At 44.6% G+C, this 25,100-nt stretch overlaps 2 protein-coding genes across 9 annotated transcripts in view; both read right to left on the bottom strand.

Moving 5' to 3' along the window:
* Positions 1 to 7,202, bottom strand: part of N4BP2L1 (NEDD4 binding protein 2 like 1) — a 28,823-nt gene extending 21,621 nt beyond the window's left edge. Inside the window, exon 1 of the mRNA XM_065594603.1 lies at positions 6,940 to 7,202. Coding sequence (XP_065450675.1) covers positions 6,940 to 7,079 — 140 coding nt within the window. The 5' untranslated portion in view covers positions 7,080 to 7,202. The remainder of the gene's footprint in view (positions 1 to 6,939) is intronic.
* The window catches only part of N4BP2L2 (NEDD4 binding protein 2 like 2), a 667,270-nt gene that overhangs the window by 544,530 nt on the left and 97,640 nt on the right, over positions 1 to 25,100 (bottom strand). For 3 of the 8 annotated variants that reach the window (XM_065594518.1, XM_065594509.1, XM_065594527.1), the window contains one exon: positions 18,248 to 20,969. The exons of the other annotated variants lie outside the window; for them this stretch is intronic. The gene's annotated coding sequence lies outside the window, so the exon portion shown is untranslated. Of the gene's footprint in view, positions 1 to 18,247; positions 20,970 to 25,100 lie in introns of those variants that run through there. 8 annotated transcript variants of the gene reach the window in all.

The raw sequence follows: 25,100 nt of genomic DNA, 5'->3' as shown, positions 1-25,100 counted from the left end.
TTATCACTCCTCCTGTCCAATGTTTATATGAAATAACTAGATGAGCTGGGAAGCATTGTAATCATGCTATTTATTATTTTTCAGGTTCACACATCATTCTACATTATTGGTGTTTTACAACAATAAAGATAAAATTAAAGTCCTTTTTTGCTGAGAGCACTGCATATTAACTCTTCAAGGCTTCCATATAATCATTTCTGATTTAACTATATGCCTGTTTCTGTCCATGAAACCAAGAAGTTTATTTTCAACTTCATTTTGAGTGGGTGTTTAAATGCAAGTAAGCAGCTTGGGAGAGGCCTTCAGGTTCATGGATAACATTGCTGGGGAAATAATCAGAGCTTTCAGGTGTTTTAATCACAGAATTTGAAAGACATTGAGTCCTAGAAAGCATACTGAAATGGATATTTCTATCATTCAGATTGGGAAAGGCATCATAGGTTACCCATATCCAACAACTGGTACAGTTCCAGGATTTTTATTTGTTGCCTATTTAATGTCTTAGAGTTCTGATGCATCTAACACTAGTTCCACGTGCCCATTCTGTTCACACCTCACAAAGCAAGGGATCACTGGAACATCTAGAAGGGCATTTAGTATGGTATACACTCAAGGATCATTCATATTTAGAACGCATGCACTTTCACAGAAAGTACCTTTTTACTTGTAATACTGATTGCAAGACTGTTATTATTGCCAGAAAAGACTTCGGTGAGCGGACACAGGAGTTCCCTATGGTGTTGTAGAGTCAGAGCAATTATAGTGCCCCACAGCACAATGTATCATGTTCTCTGTGTCAGGAAGGAGTGGTTTACTTGGATTAGAGCCAACTCTCTAATCAGTAGCAATAGTTCAGAATGGGGGGGGGGGGGTTTACAGGAGAATTATGTGCTGATTACACATTATTAATAGTCAAAATTAAATTCCTACAATATGTTAATGAGCTACAGGATCTATTAGTCATAGCCCATAAACTTCTGGATAGCTGGATATGCATTCAAGATCCTACTAACCTTACAAAAGGGTTGGAGTGGAGACTAAAATAAGAAGAAGTAAGGGAAGGAATTTGACAAAAGGGTTAGAAATAAGTATATAGAGAAAAAGAAACACAAACTATATGGAACAGTACTTCCTTTGGGAATGCTAGTATCATTAGTCCTAGCATTTCTTAGAGCCCTCAATCAGTAGGACCACTCACTGCATGTCTTAGGAGGGATACAGAGATGACCCTCTTAAAACTAAGAATCAAAAGAGACCGGAATTATTGGCTGAAAAGTTACATATTGGCCTATTGACTTAAGGGGAGAGTTTGAATGGTCTGTTATGATTGTTAGATCAGGTCCTAGTGTTTGTGCAGTGATGCCAAATAGATGACATTATCGTGTTTTGTGCATCATGGTAATACAGTAATGGGTATAGATATAAATATTGTACAGTAGAGCTACTTTAAGAATCAGTGCATATAATGAATCGTGTGTCCTTCCCACATATGTAACCTGAAAGTAGCCTGGTGAAGCCAATTGAAATGAAGGCCTTGATCCCACACAGTTGGGATGAATTGCAGTTGTTAGTGATAAGCTGCAAGGTTCATGGAGTGTCTCAAAATTGTAACTATAAATCAGGGAAGTTACCCATGCTGCCTGCTCCTACATAGCCTAGCTTGAGTAAGAGTGGTCATACTGCAAAACAACACTTGACCCACACACAGTGACTTGTAATGGCAGCTGAGAAGTTGCACTAATTTGAGCTGTAGTATGTACCTTCTGGGATGCCAACCAACACAAGTTAGAAACTCCATCACACTCATGTTGAGGGGTTTTGTGTGTGAAGGGGACCCACGTTAGGGGCAACTTGAGTTATTACTAGAGTGACTCCTGCAGTGAAGATAAGCCCTCTGTTGCTTTTTGGACATAAAGGTGCTGCAGATGCAATGTTATGGACACCTGGGAGCCAGTACCTCATATCAGTTCAACCACAACTTCTGACTGCTTACTAATCTGCACTGATAGGCTCAGAAGGATTGTAACCATAGTGTGGAGTGGGGTGAAAATATATTTATATTGCAAAGTCCCCCTAGTGGATTTCATGGAGTCTATGCATGTCTCCCTTGTCATGGTAAAAGCGCTGCTAAGAGTAGGGGTTAGGATTTATTTACTTTTTTTTAGGGATGGGGCCCTTTTTGAGGGAATGTGAGGAGTTAGGCTGGGGTTGTGGAGTGGAAAGCTCCTCCCGCGTTAGGCCTTGCATGACTATTGCCCAGAAAACTTTGGTGAGCTTACACAGGAGAATACCAGTCTCCTTTCTTATGGGGTCGTAGAGTCAGAGCAATTAAAGTGCCCCACGGCATTGTATATCATTTCTCTGCCTCAGTAAGGAGTGGTTTACTTGGATTAGAGCCAACTTTCTAATCAGTAATTGTCTCACTGTCTTTTATACCCACCCCTCCACCCCATCTATATCCATCTGTCTCTTGTCTTACACTAAGGCCTTGTCTACACATAAACTACTGCAGCTGTGCTGTAGTGCTTCAGTGAAGACGCTACCTACGCCAATGGGAGGGCTCCTCCTGTCAGTGCAGATAATCCACTTTCCCAAGAGGTAGCATCTAGATCAAGGGGAGAATTCTCCCATCGACCTAGTTCTAGCCATACCAAAGGTGAGATTGGTTTAACTGTGTCGCTTAGGGGTGTGGATTTTTCACACAGCCTGCGTGTTAATTTTCGAATGTAGATCAGTCCTTAGATTGCAAGGTCTGTGGGGCAGAAACTGTTTTTCTGTTCTATCTGTGCAACACCTGGAACAGTGGGGTTCCCGGTCCATGGCTATGATTCCTAAGCACTATGAGTTAGATTTACAAAGGGAGTTAGGTGCCCACCTGTCACTTTAGGTGCTTAAATCCAAAACATAGGTGGCCACTGAGCAGGGCTTTTGAGGACCTAACTGGAGGTGCCTAAATTTCTGCTAGTGGACATGTACAATGCTGCTTCAGTTCTAGCTCATACTGAAGTCCCAGTTGGATCCTTGAACTATCTTCCCCTCACCTATCTTGCCCAATCTGGGAGATGTTGTCAGAGCACGCCTACTAGGTCAAGGTCAGTACAACACACAGGTGGTGGTACCACCCTAGTTTATACTCCAATAGCCCAGGGGTTAGTGCACTCACCCATGATGTGGGAGACCCAGGTTCAAATGCCCACTCTGCCTCATGTGGAGCAGCGACTTGAAGCAAGGTGTCCCATATCCCAAGTGAGTTCCCTAATCATTGGGCTATAGAATCAATCTTTCTTACCCACTGAATATTTAAGTATTTTATACAAAGTGGAACAACTTCAACGGGAAAGTGGGAAATAGCTGCCCTAGAGTACCTATTGCCAAGTGGTTAGGGCACTCACCTAGGAGGGAGACCTGGCTTCAAGTCCCTGTTCTACATCTCACACAGTGTGGATTTGAACCCTGGTCTCCCACATCCTGAGCAAGTGCTGCACCACCTTCTCCTTACTTTTTTTTGAGAAAGGACTGACCTGGTTTAGGTGCCTAACTGTTGGAGAGGGTTCACAGCTGTGATCCCAAGCAGAGGGGGTGCCTCTCACTAGACATTTATCTCTGAGGGGCATGCACACCCCTCTACTCAGCTCTTCCTACTGTCCAGCTTAGGTGGCTCCCCATTCAGCCTGATGGCTTTTGTGAATCCCATTCTTAGGTGTCTTACCCTTCCTCAGACATTGCATAGGAAGCCTGGGTGCCTGAGGGCTATGGATGCCAGTCAGGCATTGCACTGCTGAATCTAAGTCCCCTTGGTAGCTCTAGGCTTATGGTAACACTCTCTCTGCTTATTATATTTATAATTTGTAAGTGGTTTAATGAGTTCACACAAGAAGTCTGTTGCAGAGCCAGGAAAGAACTCAGAACTCATGAGTTCCAGTCTAGTGCCTTAAGCATAGAGCCATCCTTCCTCTGCTATACTTTGTGGATGCAACATATTTACCCATGCCTTTAGATTATTAGCCCTTCTTAAGAAGAACACCAGTTTGGCACTGACCTTTCTCTGAACAGCAGCATATACAGTTACAATGCTATAGATGTGATTAAAAGTAATTATTTCTAAGGATAGATTGATAAACTCAATTTGTTGCAGCAGTTCTGAAGAAAAAGCAGATTGTTTTGCTTGTTTAAGATTTTTGCAAGCTACTTTCCCCATGGAGCTGAAACCTAACTTTTCACCATTGTGAATCCATTTTCCTCTTTTCCCTGAATCAATTTCTCTTGTGTTACTCTTCCCTCCTAACGGGGCATGATTAAGATGCACAAGTGACTTAACCACAAACACACACACACACACAACTAATCATCACTGCATGCAACAGTCTTTGTGAAACCACTCACACTGGTGCCTTTGCTCTTCTATGCCTGCTGTTTTCCTCAGTTCACACATAAACTTGTGTATGCATTTAGCTTGCCTGTTAACTGACATCACACAGAAACAGCAGAAAAATGGGAGAGGAGATTGTCTCATATTCACAGAATGGTAGTACATAAAGCTGAATATGAAATGTACATGGACAGACAAAAGAAAAAAACAACCCAGCTATACAAACAGTTAGCACATAGCAAGCAAGGCTGTAATTCTACCTTGCACTAGCCTGTCACATACTAACTGTCCATATGGACCCTGTGCCCATGCAGTAAAAGTTCCCTAGCACACTTTGATCTGCTCTACCTTGAAATGGGAGTAGATCAAAGTGCACTACAGAAGGTGAAGTGCAGGGCAGCAGTGTCCACATGAACAGTTAATGCGCAGCAGGGTAGTGCAAGGTAGATTTAAACATGAGCTTGCCCTGTACTAACAGTTGATATAGACATGCCCCCAATCTCAACTCCCATTAGAAGACGATGCTTTCTGTACATTAACCTCTAACAGTGTGATGAGGGTTTTATCAGATTTGCACTTTGTCACAGATCCTTCAGAGGAAAAAAGGATGCTCTTATACTTTAGGCAGTGTCATAGATCATGGGAAAACTGGATTTATTCCTGACTCTGCCACAGACTTCCTTTGGGATGTGGAACAGTCAATCTCCCAATTCCCCATGCATAAAATGAGATTATACTTCCCTACCTGATAAGCGTATTGTGAAGCTACAGTAATTGGGTGAGATCCTCAAGCCCATTCCAGCCCCTTTAGGCTGAAGAAAAGGACCAGAGCAGCATAAATGGGCCTTAAAAGTCCCAGTTCCAGCTGAGGTTTCCTTCAGTACAGCCAGGACAGTAGACAGCAGTGAGCCCTGGTGCAGGAAGCATGCTGGGAGCAGGAGGGATATGTGAAGAGTAAGGCCATAACACTGCAGCCTACAGGGCAACTGCGGGAGGCTGGCATAATTTAGAGGCCCCCAGGACTGTGTATGGTATGCTGGGGGCCTCTCCAACTTCTTGGCCAAGGCAAAAAAGGTGCCTTAAAGTCCGCCGTGCTGCACAAGAGATGCAGCACAGAATCCTGCCCATGGTATATGTAAGGTACTTGTATACTGTGCTGTGTAAGCCAAGGTTTTTTCTTCAATGAGGGCTGTCTGCATGGGAAATTAAGCCAAATTAATTAACCATATGAATTCAACACATCCTTCCATGCTGATGATGCTCGTTAAAAAAATAATGCAGCAATTAAATTTGTGACTGTACTTCTTGGGGGAGAATTGTATGTCTCCTGCTCTGTTTTACCCGCATTCTGCCATATATTTCATGTTATAGCAGTCTTGGATTATGACCCAAAACATGTTGTTCATTTTAAGAACACTTTCACAGCAGATCTGACAAAACACAAAGAAGGTGTGATTTCTAAAAATCGATAAGCTCATTTGGAAGTAAAGTGGCCTTAGTTTGCTTTAGCTTTGAGTTAAACTAAAGCAAAGATTTTTGTTTTGTTTTGTAGTGACGAGCTAGGAGAATACATCACAAAGTCTAAGCAGCAGGTCAGAAAAATGAGCGCTGGAGAGTGCACAACAGGAGGAAGAAAAGGTATCTCAGAGATGAAAATTGGTCTGTGTATGTAAAGTGGCTAGGAAGTGTTGACGGGCATGGTATACAAATCCAAAGAATACATTAAAAGAAGAAAAGTCACAGCTTCTATGTGGTCCAATCACTGCTTATTGTACGTCAGTTCAGTTCAACTTTATTAACAAAAAGGAAACAACAACGACAATCAGTTTCTACATTATCTTTCCTTCCACAAAAGGGGGAGGGAAGAGGCAGGTTTGCCCCCCAGCGTGAAGCTACTGCTGACACCTTGTTCACTTTACACAACATCACCCAGTACAGGTCTGTCGCATCTTACGCGCATTTAACATGTGCGATTTCAGCTTTACTCGGTTGGCAAAAACAAGAGAGAGAAAAATAATTTAAATACTGTTTCTGTAGTGTAGGCGATTCCGCCTGCCATTACACCCAATGTAATTTTGACTATACGCGATTTTCGCTTTAGGCGCTGGCTGCGGAAGGTAACCCCAGCGCAAGATGAGACAGACCTGTAGCGTGCCAGACACGTGACTGCTGGTCCCGTAGCCTGACAGGAACCCGGCACTTCCTCCCCCAGCTTCGGAGAAGGGGGGGAGGGGGCAGAGCCGCGGGCGCTACCGCCGCGGCTGTCCGGATTTGGGAGACACTTGCGGGCAAAGGCTCCGCTCCCCGCCACTGGCCGCACGAGACAACAGCCACGTGCGGAGCTGCCAGCAAATGTTCCCCGCGGCTGGGCCGCTCCCCGTCAGCCCGCGCCCGGCACGGACACGGACACCTCGGCCGGGATGGCCGCGAGGAGGGCGCTTGGCCCCGCCACACCCAGGCCAGGCTCCGGCCCGGCGCCTGCCGCGGCAGCCCCGCAGGGGGAGCGGCCCGGAGCAGGGCGGGGAGCCCCTTGCCCCAGCGGGGCCGCGACACCCCGGCGCCCCCGTTACCTGGCCCGCGTGGTTTTCCCGGAGCCGGGCAGGCCGCGCAGCAGGTAGAGGCGTTTGCGGAAGCGGCGCCTGCGGGGCTGCGCCCGGGCCGGGGGCTGCAGGCTCAGGGCCCCGAAGGCGCGGACCAGGCTCCCCTCCATGGGCGCGGAGCGGGCAGCGGCCAGCCGCCAACAGCGGCCCGTCAGCAGCAGCGGCTCGGCCGGCACTGAGCATGCGCGCTAGCAGCCCAGCCGGGCATGGCCACGTGCTCCGGGGCGCGCGGGGCTGGGCAGGGCCGAGCTGACGGCGGCGGCTGGACGAGGGGCGGGGCCCCAGGCCCAGCTCGGGGGGGAAGGGGGGTTGAGCCCGTGCGCGAGGCGCTGCCAGCCGCGGCGGGAGGGGGAACCGTTACCCCAGGTCCGCTGAGCCGGCTCCAGCGCCTGCAAAAAAAAAAAAAGGGGGGGGGGGGCAGAGGCGGCGGCTCGTAGCGCCGGGTTCCCAGGGCTGTGCCCCGTCACGGCACCGCGCCAGAGCCCAGTGTCCGCCCCACGGCCCCACCTGCGCCCATGCGGTGAGTCGCTCAAGGAGCGGCGAGTCTGTGACGTCTGTTTCCCGCCGCTACCACAACCAGTTCTAATGGCCAGGGTTTGACAAGTCTCCCAGCTGTGTATAAAGCCTCAGCAGGTGACAAGTTTGCCTTGCCGGCTGGCCTGGTTGCTGAACTGGGGTCTGGGCGGCCTTTCCCTTGCCAGGCACATACATGGATTTTTTTCTACACACATTTATTTGGGGGGCTCATATGATGTCAGGGTGACTGATTTCCTGGGTTGATGGCAAAACTTTGGGTTCCTTTAATCCACCAAAGGGGATTCCACCTTTGTCAACTGTTATTTTGCCTCTGTCCAGCACTCTTGTTCTTTTTTACGTCCCCACTTGTGTTTAGAACATGGTTCACTACAGGTCACATTTTTAAAAGTTGAAAGCATCTAGCTGCTTTTGAAAAGCCCACTAGTTGCCTAAATACATTTAAAAATCTGGCCCTAAGAAGCACTATACTCTTGTGTATTAAATCCTTCTCAAACATAAATGTCTACTGTAATTTTTACTCAAGATAGGTACAACCGCAAGATAGATTGGCAATAGGGTGACCAGATAGCAAGTATGAAAAATCAGGACGGGGGGAAATAGGCACCTATATAAGACAAAGCTCAGAATATAGGGACTGTCTCTATAAAATCAGGACATCTGGTCACCCTAATTGGTGTCATTCAAAACCTGTTAAAGCATTTTAAACTAAAGGAACTAATAGAGGCTTCCCTGTCCCCCTCAATTTCCCTCATTACTTCCCTTAGTAAGGGCTTGTCTAGATCATGTGACAGTAAAGGTGTGAAGTTAATGTATATACATTACAGTGCCTTAAACCTGTGTGGATGATTTCATTGAAAAATGAAGTGCCTTTAGATTTGACAGTGGCAGTCAGGGCAACCCTAGCTTGCAGGACTCACTCCCAAACCCTCTATTAATCATCAGGTCTTTGACTGGTCTTTAACATTTTAAAAATTTTGTACTGGCCAGGTGTAACCCACATTTGATTTTTTTAAGTCCAAAAAGAAGGTGTGAAGTAATGGAACACTCATCTTAACTTTTCCTGTAGAAAAGCCTTGGCAATATTTCACAGGTGTAAATATTGGCCTGACAAAATTACAAGAAATGGTTTAAAATAAGGCAGTCAAGTGATTAAAAAAATTAATCATGATTAATCGTGCAATTAATCACACTGTTAAAGAATAATAGAATAACATTTAAATATTTTTGGATGTTTTATACATTTTCAAATATATTGATTTCAATTACCACACAATATAAAGTGTACAGTACTCACTTTCTATTATTATTTTTTATTACAAATATTTGCACAGTAAAAAACAAAAGATAGTATTTTTCAATTCACCTAGTACAATTAATGTAGTGCAATCTCTTTATCATGAAAGTTGAACTTACAAATGTAGAATTACGTACAAAAAAATAACTGCACTCAAAAATAAAACAATGGAAAATTTAAGAGCCTGTATGTCCACTCAGTCCAACTTCTTATTCAACCAATCGCTCAGACAAACAAGTTTGTTTACATTTTCAGGACATAATGCTGCTCGCTTCTTGTTTACAATGTTACCTGAAAATGACAACAGGTGTTTGCATGGCACAGTTGTAGCCAGCATCACAAGATATTTAAGTGCCAGATGCTCTAAAGATTCATATGTCCCGTCATGCTTCAACCACCCTTCCAGAGGACATGCGTCCATGCTGATGATGGGTTCTGCTTGATAACGATCCAAAGCAGTGCGGAGCGACGCATGTTCATTTTCATCATCTGAGTCAGATGCCACCAACAGAAGGTTGATTTTCTTTTTTGGTGGTTCGTGTTCTGTAGTTTCCGCATTGGAGTGTTGCTCTTTTAAGAGTTCTGAAAGCATGCTCCATACCTCGTCCTTCTCAGATTTTGGAAAGCACTTCAGATTCTTAAATCTTGGGTCGAGTGCTGCAGCTATCTTTATTGCGTTTTGTCAATCTGAAGGAAATTTAATTAACACTTTTTTTTAAACAAGCATCATCAGCATGGAAGCATGTCCTCTGGAATGGTGGCCAAAGCATGAAGGGGCATACAAATGTTTAGCTTATCTGGCATATAAATTCCTTGCAATGCCAGCTACAAAAGTGCCATGCAAATGCTTGTTCACACTTTCAGGTGACATTGTAAATAAGAAGCAGGCAGCATTATGTCCTGTAAATGTAAACAAACTTGTGTGTCTGAGCAATTGGCTGAACAAGAAGTAGGACTGAGTGGGCTTGTAGGCTCTAAAGTTTTACATTGTTTTGGTTTTTTGAGTTCAGTTATGTAACAAAAAAAATCTACATTTGTAAGTTCCATTTTCATGAGAAAGATTGCATTATAGTACTTGTATGAGGTGAATTAAAAAACACTATTTTTTCAGTGCAAATATTTGTAATAAAAATAATATGAAATGAGCACTGTACACTTTGTATTCTGTGTTGTAATTGAAATCAATATAATTGAAAATGTAGAAAAGCATCCAAAATATTTAATAAATTTCAATTGGTATTCTATTAACAGTGCAATTAATCACAATTAATTTTTTATTCATTATTAATTTTTTGAGTTAATCATGTGAGTTAACTGCAATTAATCAACAGCCCTAGTTTAAAGTTAAAATGTAGGTGATCTTACTCCTTCTTTCTGCCCGGTGCTGGTCAGGACATCTTTCATGAGCAGGAGAATGAAGGCCTAACAGTGCCAAGATATATCCTGCTGTGCACACAGAGGGTATTGGCCTAGCTGTACAGGGATCCCCTCTATAAGCAATACATATCAAGTGGTGGCACTCTTGTCCCATTAGAATTAACCAAATGATCCATGTTTTTGGTGCTTTAAAGATTCCTCTTTGATTTCAGCTTCTGCCTGCTCAATAATCACACACGATATAAACCTTATCTTGTACTAAGTACATGCTCCCAGGAAAAGTTAACTTACAAACACAGCAGTTGTTGTGTTTACACCTTTCTTACATTATGATGGTAATAGTAATGAGTTCATTATTGCAATATCCACAAAGATGTGAGGACACAGTAGGAGAGGCTGCAACAAAAATATTTCAAATCACTTAAAACATTGTGGTGGTGGTGTCTCAGCACACATGCAAAGTGCAGGGTCCATTACTTAGGGTTGCCAACTTATTGACTGCAGAAAACTGAACACCTTTGTCCCACCCCTGCCCATGCTCACTCCATCCCCCCTCCCTCCATCGCTTGCTCTCCCTCACCCTCACTTACTTCCTCATTTCCACGGGGCGAGGGGTGGGGCCTGGGATGAGGGTTTTGGGGTGCAGGAGGGGGCTCTGGGCTGGGGGGGTGGAGCCGAGGGGTTCGGCGTGTTTGAGGGGGCTTCGGGCTGGGGCAGGGATTTGGGGTGCAGGGGGGGTTGAGGGCTCCGACTGAGGGTGCAGGCTCTGGGGTGGGGCGTGCAGGAGGGGGCTCCTGGCTGGGGACAAGAGGTTCAGAGTGTATCTGGGAGCTCAGGTCTGGGGCAGGAGGTTGGGAGGGGGAGGGGGGTGTGGGCTCTGGGAGGGAGTTTGGGTGCGCGAGGAGGCTAAGGGTTGGGGTGAGGGAGTGGGTTTGGGGTAGGCTCCAGGTGGCGCTTTCCTGAGGCAGCCCCCAGATGTGGCAACATGTCCTACGGCTCCTAGGTGCAAGGGCTGCCAGGGAGGGTCTGCATGCTGCCTTCATCCACAGATGTGGCCCCCGCAGTTCCCGACCAATGGGAGCTGTGGAGCCAGGGCTCGGGGCATGGGCAGCTCATGGAGCCCCTGTGCCTAGCAGCCAAAGGATGTCACCACTTCCAGGAGCTGCATGGAGCCAGGGGAGCAGGCAGGGAGTCTGCCTTCGCCCCACTGCACCGTCAACCAGACTTTTAACGATCTGGTCAGCGGTGCTGACTAGAGCTGCCAGGGTCCCTTTTCAACTGGGCATTCCAGTCAAAAACCAGACACCTGGCAACCCTACCATTACCTGACCCAGAAACATCCAAAAACCAGATGTGGCAGTTACTAGATATGTTCTTACTGCAGATTAAGCCTATTAGTTTTTCTCCCACCCTTCCATGAACATACAGAAGAATTGTTCACAGTTCTCTTTAACAGCTTTTAACATATTTGAAGAATATTAACAGGTCCCCCTCAATCTCCTTTTCTCAAGACTAAACATTCCCACCTTTCTTCCTAGATCAGGTTTTTGTTGCTCTCCTCTGGATTCTCTCCAGTTTGTCCACATGTTTCCTAAAGTGTGGTGTCCAGAATTGGACACAGAACTCTAGCTTAGGCCTCAATAATGCAGAGTAGAGTGAGACAATTACCTCCCGTGTCCTACATACGACACCCGTTGATACATCCCAGAATATTAGCCTTTTTCTTAGCTGCAACATACTGTTGATTCTCATTCAATCTGTGATTTACTATAACCCCCACATCTATTTCAGCAGTACTAACATCTAGCCAGTTATGCGCCATTTTTTAGTTGTGCATTTGATTTTTCTTACGTGAAGTCCTTTGCACATGTCTTTACAGAATTTCATCTTGTTGATTTCAAACCAATTCTCTAATTTGTCAAGGTCATTTTGAATTCTAATCCTGTCCTCCAAAGTGCTTGCAACTCCTCCCATCTTGCTGTCATCCACAAATTTTATAAACATATGTTCCACTCTGCTATCCAACTCATTAATGAAAATATTGAATAGTACTGGATCCAGGACTGAGCTCTGTGGGATCCTACTGGCCCCACCCTCCCAGTTTGACAGCAAACAATTGATAACTATTCTTTGAGTACAGTCTTTCAACCAGTTGTGCACCCATCTTACTGTAATTTCATCTAGACAGTATTTCACTAGTTTGCTTATGAGAATGTCACATGGAACTGTGATAAAAGCCGCAGATATATCATGTTTACTTCTTCCCCTCATCCAACAGGTCAGTAACCCTGGCAAAGAAGGAAATTATAATGGTTGGTATGATTTGTTCTTGACAAACCCTTATAATTTTATTATCCTCTAGGTGCTTACACATTGATTTTTAAATTTATTTTTTAAATTGACAGTGTTGAGTCTGAACTTTTGATGAGCTTAAACTTAACCCAGACTTGATGTCTCTGTCTGAACTTTTAATCAAAGCTCTGACCTGCGAACTACTCATGACACCCCCCCCTCCCCTTAAGTAGCCATCTCCCCTTATCTCTTTCTAAATGTACATTTTAACCTGTTTTATCCTGTAGAATCTTGTTTGATTATGCATGACCATTATAATCTGTTAATCACTTTGTTTACTTCTGTGTATAAATATTGATGCTCACCCCTAATAAACTTGCCACACTTACTCTGAAGCCTTTCAAGCTAAGGATAGTGTGAGCCCGTTGATCAACGAATTGGTGTCTGGTCTCTGACAAATTGTAAGCCCATACCAACTCCGCACGAACTCGGGTGCTGGAGAGGTAAGTGAGGACTTGCTTTTTTACCTAACAATTTGGGGGCTTGTCCGGGATATCCTTCTGGTGCGGTGCCTCTGTCCAGTGGTCAGACCACTCATATACGAATTGGCAGGCGCCACGGGAGATTTCTCCCAGCCAATTCAATATTGAGGGGTCGTGTACTGGACAGCAGGGTAAACGCCAGTTGGAGGGCTCCTGTCAGACACCATGGGTCAAGGGACTAGCGTGCCTCTTGAGAGTCCGTTGGGGATTGTAAATAAGTTATGGAACGAAGGGAAACTCCCAGTACAGACAGGAATGTCTAGGAGAAAGTTGTACACACTGTGTGTAAGGAATTGGACTGGGTATACCGCGGTATTGGCCAACCCGGAAATGAGGTGGCCTTCGTATGGCTCTTTCGAACAGGCTGCCTTAAGAGGAGTAAGGAGCCAGATCAAAAAAGACCATCCGGAATAGTTATGTTACTGGTTTTGTTGGGACACAGCAGCAGAGCTGTGGAAATCTTTAAAAATTATGGCAGTCAGGTATTCTCCCGAGAGTAAACCCCCTCCATGTTATTTCAATGAAGGGTGTAAACCACGGCGTGTTTTGACTCGTCAGTTGGTCCCCACTGCCCCTGCCCCTATTCCTCCGCAGGGGGACTCTCTCCAGGGTGCAGAGGGGAATCTGCAGGACTCCAGGTCGGAATCTCTGCAGAGGGATAAGGGGGAAATGGAAGGGCACACCTCGGGAGGAATAATTACTAGGCAAATGATCAAGCAGATGCAGCAGGTTGCATACCCCTCCCCTGGGGACGCCCAGAGGGTCTGGTTGCATCCGCAGATACTTACACCAGGGACGAATACACCCCTGCACCACCAGCTCAGCCCGTTCCCCAGGCCTGGATTAACTACGGGCAATAGCAGCAGCTGCAGCAAACTCAGCCTCCTCAATGACGGTACCCCGGGGGCGAAGGCAAACAATGTGATGGTCTTATTTCCTTAATGTCTTTAGCCGGCTCCTTCCTCACTTTCTCCCCTCCCAGCAAAGAGCCTCGTCTAACCCTTTCAGTCCAGGGACTGCCTGTCTCCTTCCTCATTGATACTGGAGCTACTTTCTCTCTTTTAAATCATGCCCCCTCTCCCTGGCTATCCTCTGAGGTTAAAACTGCAACTGGGGTGGAGGGCAACCCACAGTCTCTGGGACTCACTTTGCCTCTAAATGTTATTTATGCTGATAAATGTTTTTCTCACCGTTTTCTTTTTTCCCCAGCTTGTCCGATCCCTTTGATGGGCCGGGATTTACTCTGTAAGCTTAAGGCTACTTTAACCTGCACTCCTGAAGGGGTAGGATTATTGATGACAGTGTTAAAAAATTCGGCCCCAACTCAGGGTAATTGGGAACCCCCCCCCCTCTCTCCCCTGACCTCACTGACTTGCCTTTAACCCTCTGGGGAATTTCTGACACTGATGTTGGCCTGCTCCTTTCAGCAGAGCCAGTAAGAATTCAAGTGAAGCCCTCCTTAACCCCCCCGTCAGTCCCTCAATACCCCCTGTCGTTGGAAGCCCGGGAGGGCATCCGCCCCATTATCGAGGGATTCATTGCACAAAAGCTAGTCCGCCCTCAGCGCACTCCCTGTAACACCCCTATACTGCCTGTCAAAAAAGCCTCCTAAAAAGGACGGAGACCCTACTCGTTGGCGCTTTGTACAGGATCTACGGGTTGTTAATCAGTATGTGGTCCCTCTTCATGCAGTAGTTCCTGATCCAGCTACTATCATCAGTCAAATCCCCTGGGATGCTGAGTGGTTCACTGTTATTGACTTAAAATCAGCTTTTTTCAGCATTCCTGTGCACCCAGACTCTCAGTATCTCTTTGGTTTCACCTGGGAGGGACAAAGTTATGTCTGGCAACGACTTCCTCAAGGCTACAGAGACAGCCCCACGATTTTCAGCCAATGCCTCCGCCACGACTTGGAAGGCTTCACCAGTCCGCAGGGATCCACGTTAGTCCTATACGTAGATAACATCCTATTAGGTAATCGCGAAGAAGCTGCCCTCCGCATCGATGCTCCTTCTATGTTGATGGCAAGCGTTTCACCGGTTATGCAGTCACCTCTGAAAGGGACATTCAAGAGGCCGCCTCACTGCCAGGCAACTGAGGAGCCCAAGCCGCCGAACTCTATGCCCTGGCCCGAGCTTGCCAGTTGGCCGCTGGTAAGACCGTTACCATTTTTACTGATAGCAAGTATGCTTTTGAAGTTGTGCATTGTCACATCCACCTCTGGAAGTTTCGAGGTTTCCAGACAGCTGCCGGTAAACCCATTCAGCACCTCCCCCTCATCCACAAGCTTTTGGACGCCCTCCAAAAACCCTCGGTCCTGGCTGTAGTTCACTGCCGGGCCCATACTAAAGATGATAGCCCCGTCACCCGTGGGAATGCCCTGGCTAACGCCTCCGCCAAGACGGCTGCCGTCTTACCCTTAGCCATGCCCACGTTGGCTATTGCAGCCTCCTCCTTTACTCCACCGCACCCCGTACCAGTACCCGCTGCTGAACTACAGTCGTGGGAAAGCCTCGGAGCCACTCTGGTCAAAGGAACCTGGCTTATGCCGGATGGCCGAGCCTGCCTCCCTCGCTCCACATACCCTGTGGCAGTTCGCTGGCACCATAATAAGGGGGGTCACTACGGCACGCACGCCCTTGTGGACACCATCGCTCGCTTTTGGTATGCTCCAGGCATTCAACCCTACTGCCTGTCAATTGTAAAAGCATGCAGCACATGTCAGCGTAATGGACCTGCTCCGCCTCTTAAAAAAATTAAGGGTGGAAGACCTCCGCCTGCTGCTCCATTTCAACATCTTCAAATTAATTTTGCAGATATGCCAAAGGCTTTTGGAAAAAAGCACCTCCTTGTTTTGGTTTGCCCTCTGACTTCCTGGGTCGAAGCTTTTCCTACTGCTAATTGTACTGCTGCCACAGTGGCGAAGATTCTCCTTAGAGACATTGTACCCCGTTTTGGCATCCCTCTCGTGCTTGACTCAAATCGCGGACCTCACTTTACTGGTCATGTCCTTGGCCGTTTAGAACAAGAACTGGGCATTTCACACTCCTTTCATACACCCTACCACCCTCAGTCTAGCGGGAAAGTTAAGCGTATAAATAGGGAGCTTAAGTTTACATTGGCTAAATACTGTCAGGAAACAGAATTAAAGTGGCCTCAGGTACTTCCCTTGGTCCTGTTTCACCTTCCTACTCGCCCAACCCGTGTATTGGAATTATCCCCCTTTAAACTGCTCTATGAACACCCCCCTTTCAAAGGCGGAGCGCTACCACGTGCTGATGTTTCACTATTGGGAGGGGATCATATGACCGTGTGCCAGTTTCTCTCCCTACAGGCTCGCCTCCGTACCCTTTGAAAAGCCTCGCAGTTTTCCCAGACCGTGCCGCTGGAAAAACAGATCCACCCATTCCAACCAGGGGACTTCGTCTGGGCCAAAAAGTTCATTCGTGGCGACACCCTCCAGCCGAGGTTTACTGGACCCCACCAGGTTCTTTTAACAACCCAGACTGCAGTGTTCCTGGAAGGACGCAAATCCTGGATCCACCACTCCCACGTCAAGCCAGCCGTAGTAAACCACAGTAACGGACCAGCAACTCTTGCCACCACTAAGGACACTGCCTCCGACCAGTGGACCAGCTTACCTCTTTCAGACATCAGACTTAAATTAACTCAAAAAAAATGAGAGAACCTTTTATTCTGACAACTGTATGTTTTTTATTATGCCTTTTTAGTTTATTTTCTGCTTATAAAGATAATGCTTTTATTAGATATTCCCACAAGGTTAAAACTCGTATTTTAGAAAATAAAAGTAATTGCTGGGTATGTACTCAATTTCCAGTAAATGCAGAACAGGGACTCCCCTTCACACCCATTCCCCTGACCACTGCTAATATAACTTGAATGCCACTGGCTAGAGTAAAAAATCCAGTCCAACACAATCTTACATGGAACAAAACAGGAGTGCCAATTAACAGATATCTCAGGGTAACCAATCAGACAGGATCACTGTGTTTTGTTAAAGAAAAGGGGTCAACTTTTGTAAAAACAAGTAAATGCAACATGTAGTTTAATGGCACCGCCTTTAGTAAAAATCTTGGCTTCAAGCCTTGCACATCCCACTTATCCCATATGTGGATCCCTCACCCCGATCCAACTTTTTCATGGGTGGGCAGGCCTTCAGAGTCAGCTTTTAAGAAGCCCTGCTCAAATCAAAAGGGTGTCCAACTAATTGCTAAGGGACATACGATTGCCTTCTACAACTGCTCAAGCAGTACTCTACTACACTGCCCTTTGAAAACACCACTACCAAATTGTGCCTCTGCAGTTCGCACAACGACCCCTCTGCGTTACCAGGGGAACAGTGGTCCAACGGGTGGTGGGTTACCTATTACTTTAAGAAATGGAATACCCGAAACGCATTGTATGAAACATACTGCGTGTGCGGGCCCAAAGCTTATTACTTTCTCTCCCCTAATTGGGCAGGGTCATGTTATTTGGCATGGCTAACACCGCCTTCTCGCATCTCCCTCACTCCCCCTCATTTTCCCCACGTTCGTAACATCCGTGAAACCTTCAGAAATATTAATATCCGTAATGGTTTGTCGTGGCAGCGGTGGGCTGGTCTCATTAGCTTGAGGGGTGGTGTCATCCGTCTACAGGGACTACTAGAATCTTTAACCAATGAAACTGCGACCCTATTTAAGAATCAGGCCGGGAAAATGTCCCAGCTGCGCCAGTTAGCTTTGCAAAACCGAATGGCTTTAGACATAATGTTAGCAGCCCAGGAAGAAACTTGCGCCCTCATAAATAAAAAATGCTGTGTTTTTGTAAATAACACCTACTCTAACACTTTTCAACGTACCAAACATCTAAGAAAAATAGCTAAAAACTACTCCTCTGGCCAGCCACCTTATAATTGGTGGGAAGCCTTATAAAATTGGCTGCCTGGATCTGGGTGGGTTAAAACCCTCTTGGTGGGTATTGTTGGGGCCATAGTAATCCTTATAATACTGTGTTGCTGTATTCAGTGTGTCCCCTCCCTCATAAACTCATGTGGGTCAATTTATTCTTTTCCTACTTCAGCCAAGGGCCTTACTCTCTTCAAGTTGGCCCAGGCTAAAATTGCCAAGCGGCCCTTGGCTCCTTAAAATGGGGTGTAGCTTTTGGTAAATAGTTATCCCAAAGCTACAAATGGAGGAATGTTAAGTCTAAACTTTTAATAAGCTTAAACTTAACCCAGGTGTTCTGGAAGTTCAATACTCAGTTAACAATATTAGATTTCATGGACAGTAAATGTACTCAGATTCCTATTCTTTATCAATAGGAAAAAAAAATCACATTTCTATTAAACGTTTGGGTAAATCTTTCTTTAAATGAAATTAAATGTGGCCTGTTCTAATGTCACTAGTATTTTATGCAAAATTATGCTGCACGAATGTTGCAAACAATGTGAAATACCAACCCCCTTATTATTTTATATAGTGTTCATGTTGGCAGAAGTACAGTACATTTTCTCCCAAGGGAAAACAATATTAAGCAAAATGAAAGTATCAGTTTTGCCAATGGTGCAGTAATAATTTAGAAATACTGATGTGCTAGAGCTGCTTATTCAATTTTGTTTACTGGTTTTACATTGGAGCCTGGGGGGAAATTGCAGGTAGTTTAGATCACAAAGCAGCAATTCCTTAGCAGGCGTTCTGGTCAGGAGCTCATACATAAGTAAATACTGGCAAGGGGGAAAGGTGGGGGAGGGCAGAAGATGAGAGATGCCCAAATCAGAGAAACTGTATTAAATTGTTTTTCAATCTGAAGCATGTGTGTATGGGGGGGGGGGGGGGGGGGGGGGGGGGGGGGGGGGGAAGGACTAATCCAAATCGTTGGTTTGTTTGTTTGACAAACATATTCAATCTAAGCTTTCTAATGTGATAGCCTCACCACTCTTCCACCCCGTGTTCTTTCATTTTTTCCACTTTACCTGCCGTGTGTCAAGGTAATTTTTGTCCTCCTCTATTCATTCCCACACATCACAGAGAAGCTTTCATCCACTCCTGTGATTAACAAAAGTTGTGCTAGTGGTAAGTAGAACTTTCTCTCTTCCCTTCTGTTTTTTTTATGTGTAACTATTTTGCAGTGCCATCAGACTATGCCATAAACTATCAATTTGTCCTTTCACCTCCCCCCCAACTCCCTTTTCCACTGTTAGTCTTCACCTTTACTGCTTTTAATTTCCTCCTCTCCTCCTGTGTGTTATTACTCCTTTTCATAGCCCAAACCACTCCCTCTTCATACTTTATCCCCTCTTTCCACTCCCCTCCCTGTTACATATGTCCTCTTGCTTTCCGCCTCCCTCTCTAGTTCACCACACCACATTCATTCCCTTCTGGGCTCCTCACCCCTCCCACACTTGTTCTGACACCATTTATCTATGAGTGCTGGTCATTCAGTGCTAATTGACCACTCTCCTCCTGCAGCACCTCTGAAACATGCTCCACTCCCCACCTCTGCCTCTCAGAGACACCAAGTAACTGAGCACCAGTTTAAGGAATGGCATGATTATGAGCTGTGCACCACAACACTACTGGCAGCAGAGCAATTTGATGCTTCCCCATGGAAGTCCTAAAGCACTGCTGAGCCACACTGTTCCTATATCCTCCAAAGAACAGACAAATTTATGAAACCCATCAATGCCTCAAAGAAAACTGAAATTCTATTTTAAAAACACGAGCATTGTTAATCGGCTTTTGTTGCCCATTCCCCACATGAAATCAATCTTCTGTTAGTGCTATTATGATCATTTCCAGAGCAACAAATAGAGATGCTACCAATAAGACTATGGCTTCAAGTGGGGAATAAGCAGCAGCTAATTAATTCTGAAGGAAAAACCCAGCAATGAAAACTAGGGAAGTAAAACACAAAAATGTGTTATACCAGTAAAAGAATTATTTTTAATTAGGTTATTTTCAAAGTTTTCTATGAGTCATCATGAGGTTCTTTAGACAATAGAGGCAAAAGGAGCATCATTGATGGTAATATAAATAACTAAATATCAATGTTTGTAGAGGCCCCAATCAAAAGTCAATTGAAGTTAAGGGGACTGTCTCCATTGACTTCAATGGGATTTAGATCAGCCCCAATAACAAGAAATCAAAGATGACTTCTACTTATTTCTATAGTCAGAAATAAGTCTATATCAATGTAGCCTAAAGGAGATGGCAAGCATGGATTCAAGACAGAGTAAATATGAACAAGAAAAGGTTAAGTATTTGTGGAACAAGGAACAGGGAGGAGAGACTGATGAAGACTTGCTCCATTTAGTATCATGAGGAGGCAACGGATGAAAACAATTAGTAACAGGAATAGGAGAAAACAGAAGTAGGCAGAAGTAGAAAGAATAAATTATCTAACTTGCCACAAACACAAGACTTATAAAGGGACACCAGCAGTGAAGTCAGATACCCAGCTCTGCAAACGCATGGTTACCATCAAGCCATTATCTTTTTATGCATGTAGCAAATATTTCAGTGTTCCAGTAGTGAATTAGATCTAGGAGTCTGAAGCTCACAGTTTATGTAGACAACAGACCCCTCTCCTTCCTTTGATTTGTAAACACAGAAATCCTTCACTGGAAATCTTTTTGCTATTTTTGCTTCAGACTAAACATTGGCCAAAGCAATCTCCTTTATTTTCAGTCTCTCTGTGCCACAGAAGGATAAGTAAAGGGAGCATAAATATCAAGTGACTTCTGAAAGTGGCCATTTGACAATCAAAAATTATTACAATTTTTTTTATTTCAAAACCAGAATGGGTGGCTATGTGGATATAAAGCCTAAGGATTATTGAGGGCCATGGATTAAGCACCAAATTCTACACTGAATACTTCTTCCAGGTTATTCCTTACATTTATAACACTTGATTGTAAACTGAGGTCCTTCCATGATGGTGCCAAGATTGACAAATTTCTGTAATATAAAAGAAGAGAGTCTGCTGAAGTATCATAATAACCAGTCACTGCAGATTTAAAAAATACTAACCGTTGTAAACATTGTTTCAATATTGCCACAACCCACCCTATGGCTAAAAGAAAGTATGAAAGGATAATTTTTCACCTCCAGTCCCTGATAAAGGGATCTATTTCCTTCTCAGTTTTAGCAGTTTGATTTTGAAGGATGTACAAAGAGGGATTTTGAAGGCTTAGGAAAGAAATGAAGTGGAGAGTATAAAAGGTGGGAAAACTGCAAAGATTATAGAGGAAGGGAAGATAGGAAGACAATGTCAGAGATAGAGAAAGGCAAGGAGCTAGACATCATGAAGAATCAAAAACAAGAAAAGGAATAAAGGATAACAATACTTAAAATGAATTTAAAATTCCACCAATATTACTTCAATCATAGCTAGGCTTCAGAAACTAATTAAAAATTTTTTTCCTCTGTATAATTTATATGGAACCTGATTGTCGTCTATAAAAAAATCTGAGGAATTCTGTGGAAGATATCAGCATAATTTGATCTACAATTTCTTAAGCTCTTCTAAGTAGATACAAGCCTATTCTATATAACTCTTGTGTCTCCTATCAATTATTCCCTCTCTTTTTGAAGTCAAATGTGAGGCTGGGCTCTATTGGTAAACATTGTACAAGGGAGTGCTTGCTCCAGATTTGTCCTATCTCTGATATATTTAAACAAATAATTTTACTTTAACGAAGGGGGTAGTATTCTCCTTCATTTGAGCTTTAGTTCTAGCATAAAATGTCTAATAGTCTAAGGGTACGTCTACACTACCCGACGGATCGGCAGGTAGTGATCGATCTATCGGGGATCGATCGATCCATCCCGATCACTCTGCCATTGACTCCTGTACTCCACTGTAGCGAGAGGCGGAAGCGGAGTCAACGAGGGAGCAGCGGCAGTCAACCCTGTGCCGTGAGGACGCGAGGTAAGTTGACCTAAGATACGTCGACTTCAACTACGCTATTCTCGTAGCTGAAGTTGCATATCTTAGGCCGATCCTCCCCCGCCCCCCGCCCAGGCCTTCAGATCTATTTTGTTTTGTGTAGAGGTTTTGCGTTTAATGATGAGAAGAGATTGTTTATGGAAAGCTCTCTGTGCTCATAAAGGCACTGACTATCCACGTGTCTATTGTATTAGCATACCTTTCTCTGCAGATTGTTAGAGTTTTCTCTTATGCTGAATAATAATAGAGTGTAAATTAAAGGTTATACCAACATGGGAAAGATTCAGTAAACTAGAAATGTAATTTTGTGGATATCTGTATACTCACTACATCACACAGTTCTTCCAAGATAATACAGTAAAAGCTGTTTTATCCAGCATGTTGGGGAAATGGGGGATGCCAGTAAGTGAAAAATGCCAGTTAACTAAGGCCTTGGCTACACTTACCCGGTAGTTCGACGGCTGGAAATCGAACTTCTGGGTTCGACTTATCGCGTCTAGTCTGGACGCGATAAGTCGAACCCGGAAGTGCTCGCCGTCGACTGCGGTACTCCAGCTCGGCGAGAGGAGTACCGCGGAGTCGACGGGGGAGCCTGCCTGCCGAGTGTGGACCAAGGTAAGTTCGAACTAAGGTACTTCGACTTCAGCTACGTTATTCACGTAGCTGAAGTTGCGTACCTTAGTTTGAATTAGGGGGGTAGTGTAGACCAAGCCTAAGAGGGAGGGAGTTTGGGTGCGGGAGGGGACTCGGAGCAGTGGGTTGGGGCACAGGAGAGAGTGTGGGGTACCAGATCCAGCTGGCGCTCACCTTGGGTGGATCCCCACAAGTGGAGACCTGTTCCGTCAGCTCTAAGGCGGAGGCACAACAGGCAGCTCTGTGCGCTGCCTCCACTGACAGGCGCTGCCTCCACTGACAGGCACTGCCCCCGCAGCTCCCATTGGCTGTGGTTCCCCGCCAATGGGAGCTGCGGAGCTAGCACTTGGGGCGGGGCAGCGCGCGGAGCCGTCTGCTACACCTCCACGTAGGAGCAGCCGGGACATGTTGCTGCTTGCAGGGAGCCACCCAAGATGAGTGCCCCCTGTATCCGGCACTCCGCACCCCTCCTGCACCCCAGCCCCCTGCCATCCCACGCCAACTGGACTATAAACCAGAATTTCAATGAAGATCAGAAATGCCAGTTTATAGAGCTTTTTGGTTGGTGAAGTGCCAGATAAAATAACTTTTACTATATGTATTTAATAGATTATACTTCCCACTAAAGTTAGAGAACTGGGCACATAATATTTTAGTCACCTGTCCAAAAAAAATCATTAAGTTTTCATTATCATTGTGATAAAATGTGAGCTGGGCCCAGACCTGAAGAAGAGCTTTGTGTAAGCTCGAAAGTTTGTCTCTCTCACCACCCTGTCTCTTAATATCCTGTGACCAACACCACTATAACAACTCTGCAAATTAGACTATCTCTGAGAGGTATTTGTCTCATCTGTCGTCAAAAACTTCCAACGACAGTGATTTCAAAACCTCCCTTGGTGCTTAACTATCTTTACAGTTGGAAACTTTTGTTCTAATATCTAACCTAAATCTCCATTGCTGCAGATTAAGCCCTTTAATTCTTGTCCTACCTTCTGTGGACATGGAGAACAATTAATCACAGTCCTCTTTATAACAGCCCCCTTGCTAGATGTAACTCATTTTGTGCTTTAGCATTTATGATTTTGTCTCTACATGTTTGCTCTGTTCTTTTGTATTCAATTCTTAGCAATTTGTCCACATTTCCATAAGCTACTTGGTCTTCACTTTTAAGGATCTTCACGCCCTTTCCCTTCCCTACCTATCTTCTTTCATTCGCAATCAAGATGTTATACCCTGTCGCTGATTGGAGTATGATCCTGGCCTCTTTGCCCATTTGTTAAAATTTTCAAATAAGCACTTCTGTGCTTTCTTCTATGCTGCCCCTCACACTTGGGCAGAAAATTAACTCATTATCCTCATTCAGAACTCTGCTTAAAACTCTCTGCATCTATGATGCCTGCAAAAAAGTTGGACAATGGTTAGGTTGCTGGTGTGCATCCGAAGAAGTGGGCTGTAGTCCACGAAAGCTGATGCTCTAATAAATTTGTTAGTCTCTAAGGTGCCACAAGTACTCCTGTTCTTTTTGCGGATACAGACTAACACGGCTGCTACTCTGAAATCTGTCATTAAACTTATGTTACTTATTTGTGTATTTTGTATGTACAAGTATGTCTGCGTTTATGAAGGTATGTGTGAACATTATGAGCATGGGGAGAAAAAACATTCCAAGCTCCAAAAAAAAACCCACTTTGGTTTAAATAGAAGTCCTAAAATGTAATGGATGTCATTATAATGACAGAGTAAATTTGGGGTGTGATATTCCAAATGTAACTAAGGTGGTTATTTTTTACAATTCAATGCCTCTCTTGTAATGCTGTACATCCTATCTATCAGACTGTATGTGGATGGATGTTCAGTAAGTTCTTAGTTGAAATACCTTCAAATTTACTCAGAATGGAGTAAACGTTATTTAATCAACCTCTTTGGGGTTTTTAAAATTATGCATATATAAATATAGACAGTGACAAATCCAACACACGATCATGTCATCAAATGGTGAAAGGAGGAGTCTAATAACATTTGAGTTGTTGGTGATTGGGTTATTTTTCATTCTGACATTTTGAACTCAATATTGTGAAAGATCTGCTTTTAAAAATGCATAATCAGGTATAATTACTTATAAGTTAAGTTATAATTACTTAAACATATGAGGGGGGAGGAATAGCTCAGTGGTTTGAGCATTGACCTGCTAAACCCAGGGTTGTGAGTTCAATCCTTGAGGGGGCCACTTAGGGAGCTGGGGCAAAAAATCAGTACTTGGTCCCGCTAGTGAAGGCAGTGGGCTGGACTCAATGACCTTTCAAGGTCCCTTCCAGTTCTAGGAGATAAGATATCTCCATTAATTAATTATTAATTATGTGAGAGTACTGAATATGTGTGAGATATGCAGGGATGTGTGTGAGAACTAGCTCTGAGGGGCTCAGAGGAGCCTGTTGCTAAAATTTTGCCATCAGTTTGAAGGGAGGTTGGGGTAATCTCTCTCCCTCTCAAGAAATCACACATTTCCC

The sequence above is a fragment of the Chrysemys picta genome, chromosome 1 (assembly GCF_011386835.1).
Source record: "Chrysemys picta bellii isolate R12L10 chromosome 1, ASM1138683v2, whole genome shotgun sequence".
In the NCBI taxonomy this organism is placed as follows: domain Eukaryota; kingdom Metazoa; phylum Chordata; order Testudines; family Emydidae; genus Chrysemys; species Chrysemys picta.
This window is presented reverse-complemented; position numbering and strand designations above follow the sequence as displayed.